Consider the following 4,269-nt stretch of genomic DNA (forward strand, 5'->3'; position numbering starts at 1 on the left):
TGGCCGACCTCTTCGTCACCGACGGCAACTTCGAGGCAGTGGTGCGCGCCTTGCGCCCGGGCCCCGCGCCACTGCGCCTGCGCTGCCTGACCTTCCGCGGCGACAGTTTGCGGCCGGGGCAGCTGCTGCAGGTGCTGCGCCTAGCGGGCCCTGGAGTGCTGCGGTCGCTGCAGGTGGTGCACAACGTGCGGTTGCACGCTGGCCACGTGGAGCAGCTGCTGGCGCACGTGCGCTTTCCACGGCTGACTGCGCTCACGCTGCCCGCCAAGGCCTTCGACCCGCCGCGCGCGCGGGCCCCCACCCCCGATGGCCGGGAACCCTACCTGGCCACCATCGCCATGGCGCTCAGCAAGATGACGCAGCTCACGGAGCTAAGCCTGGCCTTCTCCACCCTGACCGGCAAGATCCCACAGCTGCTTGGGTGAGTAGGGGTGGGGTGGGGCCAGGGTGGGAGGTGGGGATTGGGACCTGGCTAGTGTTGGGCGGTAAATTAGTGGGGCAACTCCCAGCAAGCCCTCTCAGAGCCACAGTGGAAGAGTGGGCCTGTGGGTAACAGGGAAGGCAAAGCAGGCCCTTCAACCAGTAGGAAACCAGGCTTTGGGGATCACCCAGGACAGGGCAGGCAGGTTACCCTCTACACTAGGTGGTTTCCGGACATCACCTCTGCTGTGGGTCAGGAACCCCGGCACAGTGCGGTGCTCAGGGGTCTCCTCTACAGGGTCTCTTCGAGCTCACCAGCTCCACTGTTGGCTGTGGGGCTTCAGATCCTCACTAGGAGGCCTGCCCCAGTCCCCACCACACAGGGCAGTGATGCCAGGGAGGAAGGGGACATGACGGGTCAGGGAGCCCAGAATGGACGTTGTGGGCTTTGACACCTGAGCTTGAAATGACAGCTGGTCCCCACCTCTCTTGCCTGCCCTCTGGTTCAAAAGCCAGCCACCAGGCCCAGCCTACAGAGCAGGGTGGCACACAGAGGTGCAGCACCAGGAAGGCTCCTGTGGGCCACAGTACATATAAAATCTTCCGACTCCGTTTCGTTTTTGGAACGGTGGGTTGAAGGCACCCGTCGGGCCTGTGGGGAGCCCTCAGCTACTTTTATCCAAAGAGCACCCAGGGACAAGGACACACATACCTGGTGAGTCACACCCCAGCAGAGAACCCAGAGGTGCACACCCCTGGTTGGGCAGAGTGGGAGGAGCGGCAATCAAGGTGGGCAGAGGAAAGTCCCCAGGGGCCTGGAGCCCCACCCTGCACTTGAGGTGCTCAGGCTAGGCAGGGCCTTAGGAACACCCTTGAGCCAAGGCTCGCTCACCCCCATTGTGTCAGTCAGCTCTGACTACTTATGACCCTCATAGGGCTTCCAGGCTTGTCAGTCTGTACAAGAGCAGGCCCTTAAGGCAGCTGGTGTGTTTGAACCTGACCTCACGGTGAGCAGGAAGACAATGTACAGACTCCAGCCTAGACTGCAGTTTGCTGGCTCCAGGGCTGGGTAACCAGCGGTAGATCGGGCCCCTCCCCGGAACCACCCCCTCACCTGTGCTGCCCCTCCCCCTTTGCCTGCAGGTCCCTGCAGACCCCACTGCGGACCCTGGACCTGGCCAACTGCGCCCTGAACCACGTGGACATGGCCTTCTTGGCCGACTGCCTCCATGCCGCCCACCTGGAGGTGCTGGACCTCAGTGGCCACGAGCTGGTCAGCCTGTACCCAGCCACCTTCTTCCAGCTGCTGGGCCGCGCCGCACCCTCGCTGCGAGCCCTCACCTTGGAGGAGTGTGGCCTCGGGGACGAGCACGTGGGCAGGCTGGCACTGGGCCTCAGTGCCTGCCTCCAGCTGCAGGAGCTCCGGTTACTGGGGAACCCACTGTCAGCCACTGCCCTGCGGCGCCTCTTTGGCTGCCTCTGCCAGCTCCCAGAGCTGCGCTGCGTGGAATTCCCAGTACCCACGGACTGCTACCCCGAAGGCGCCACCTACCCACTGGATGGGCCAGCTGTGGCCAAGTTCGACCAGCAGAAGTACGAGGAGGTGGCTGGGGAGCTGCGGGCGGTGCTGCTGCAGGCAGGCCGGGAAGACATCCAGACCTGCACACCTCTCTTCGGGACCTTCGACCCGGATGTCCAGGAGACGGGCCCCGAGCTGGGGGCCTTCCTGCTGCAAGCCCTCAAGAGCACCCTGGAGAAGTTCTGCAGCACCCTGGAGCAGATGGAGTAGGGCCGGCCCTGGAAGTGGGCAGCGAGCCCGCGTCAGCAGGACATACCTGGGGGGCGGACGGCGGGAGAGGGGCTGGGAGGGAGAGGGTGTCCTGCCTGACTGTCCCCTTCTGTCTGGCACTGGTGTGGGTCCTGTGGGGCTGGTATCCTGGCTGCCTCTTCCTGCTCCGCCCCGGGCAGCAGGGTGGGCAGCGTTCCTCCAATGGTGGTGGTGGAAGGGCACTGGAGTCTGCTGGTTCCAGTCCTTGGGGATCCACACTGTCAGCTGCCTTGAAGGGGTGGGCTCACAGCCCGGGGTCCTTTGTGGGGTAGGGGTAGCAGTATGTCCTGGCGGGGTGAAGAAGACATGTGGACTTGATTTCCACCGAGATCAGAGCTACCCAGTGGCTAGGCATCCACGTAACTAAACGCTCACCCAGCAGGGTTCCCTCATTCCAGCACCCCCAGAATTGGTGTGAGTTGTCAGGTCTTCAGAAACCACACTTGGGATACACGTAAAGCACACAGCAGCTCCACAGGATCTGCATGTGTGATTCAGAGACACAGTGACACAGCACATATATGTGAGACTCAGACGGGATCACACACTGACACACAGGATTCAGAGACACAATGACACAGCACATACATGTGAGATTTGGTTCAGCAACGGGATCACACATACACACATGTGATTCAGATGCAATGATACATACAAGTGAGATTAGATTCAGAGACGGGATTTCACAATACACACACGTGGCATTAGATTCAGATGGGATTACATGTACACATGATTCAGAGAAACAATGACATAACATACATGAGATTAGATTCAGATTACACAAACACGTTGACTCAGACGTGCAGACATGGAACGTACGCAGCTCAGAGACCAGATTACAGATAATACATGCATGACAGAACGATATGATACATGTGTGGGATTCAGAGACACAAAGACATGGCACTTACACAGATCTACAAGTGACTCAGAGGGTCACGTGGCACGTGTGATCCAGACACCCCATGACAGTCTTCGTGTTGTGCTAGCGTTCTCTCTTCTTTCCCAAGCACCCTACTCCCACTCCCCCAGCCGCAGTGTCCCAGCAAACTCGCCCCCACCTCCAATGTCCGCTCGTTGTTGGTTTCTGTGTATACCTGTCCCCACATCTGTAAGTCTGCCTATGGCTGGTGTGTGTTATAATCCAGTGTCTGACTCAGCATGTGGCACGTGTACCTTTCTCTGCAGCAAACCCCAGAAGCACTCAGCGGCCTTTACCATAATACAGTAGCAACGAGAACAAGTCATGGTTTTGAGTCAAGTAGCTGTCTGCTATTATGAATGCTCTCATCCCCAGTGGCGGGAGGGAGAGGAGCTGCGGAACTGCTGTGCCGTGGTGGCTGGGAGACACTGTCACGTGCAGACCTTACAGAGTGAGGGTCCCCTTGGCCTCATGTTGTGGAGTGGGGGTTCCATTTCCTCCCCAGCCACCTGCCCTCACTGTGTCTGCAAAGCATGCTCCTCGGAGGTGCCCCTGTCCTCCCTCCTGCCCCGGCACTTTCACAAGGGGTGTAAGCTGGCACCTGGAGGTAGGAAAGAATGGGCGGACTGTCACGATCTTGGCACTGGCTTGGTGACTGACCCCAGAACTGTGCTGGCACACAAAGGCCTATCCATCCACCAGCTTGCCTATCACAGATGGGCATCTGCGAGGGCAGTGGACCGCAGGCTAGCTGGGTGCATAGAACACGGCACCCGAAGTGCCTTTCAGAAGCAGGCTGGCATCCTCCACGAGTCACATAGGCCGGCATGAATAACAAGGTGGTTTGGCTGGAGCCACCCAGACCATGAGGGCTGGCCTTGTTCTGTCGTGGTTTCAGCTGTGAGCCCGCTGCTCGGGCAAGGGTGCCAATGCCAGCCTGGTGCTCCTAGTCCTGGAATTTATACCAATCAGACCACCAGTGAGTGCGGCTAGCTTCACTGTTCTGCTGCCTAGTGGGAGCCAGGAAACAAGCAGCGAGCAAGGGCTGGGTGGGGCAGGTGGGTCTGGGAAAGGGCTTGGGGTTGGCAAGTAGCCT

The 4,269-nt window shown here is 59.7% G+C and overlaps 1 protein-coding gene across 1 annotated transcript; it reads left to right on the forward strand.

Annotated features, from left to right (window-relative positions):
• Positions 1–2: 2 nt before the first annotated feature.
• LRRC14B (leucine rich repeat containing 14B) lies at positions 3–3,494 on the forward strand (the record flags this gene model as incomplete). Its single annotated transcript, XM_004698406.2, has 2 exons — positions 3–421; positions 1,564–3,494. Coding segments are annotated over 2 exons (1,065 nt in total), but the record flags the coding sequence as incomplete, so codon positions are not given.
• Between the last annotated feature and the right edge of the window lie 775 nt (positions 3,495–4,269).

Source organism: Echinops telfairi, unplaced genomic scaffold, assembly GCF_000313985.2.
Source record: "Echinops telfairi isolate 266 unplaced genomic scaffold, ASM31398v2 ScPeMD7_7469;HRSCAF=8507_1, whole genome shotgun sequence".
NCBI classification, from domain to species: Eukaryota; Metazoa; Chordata; class Mammalia; order Afrosoricida; family Tenrecidae; genus Echinops; species Echinops telfairi.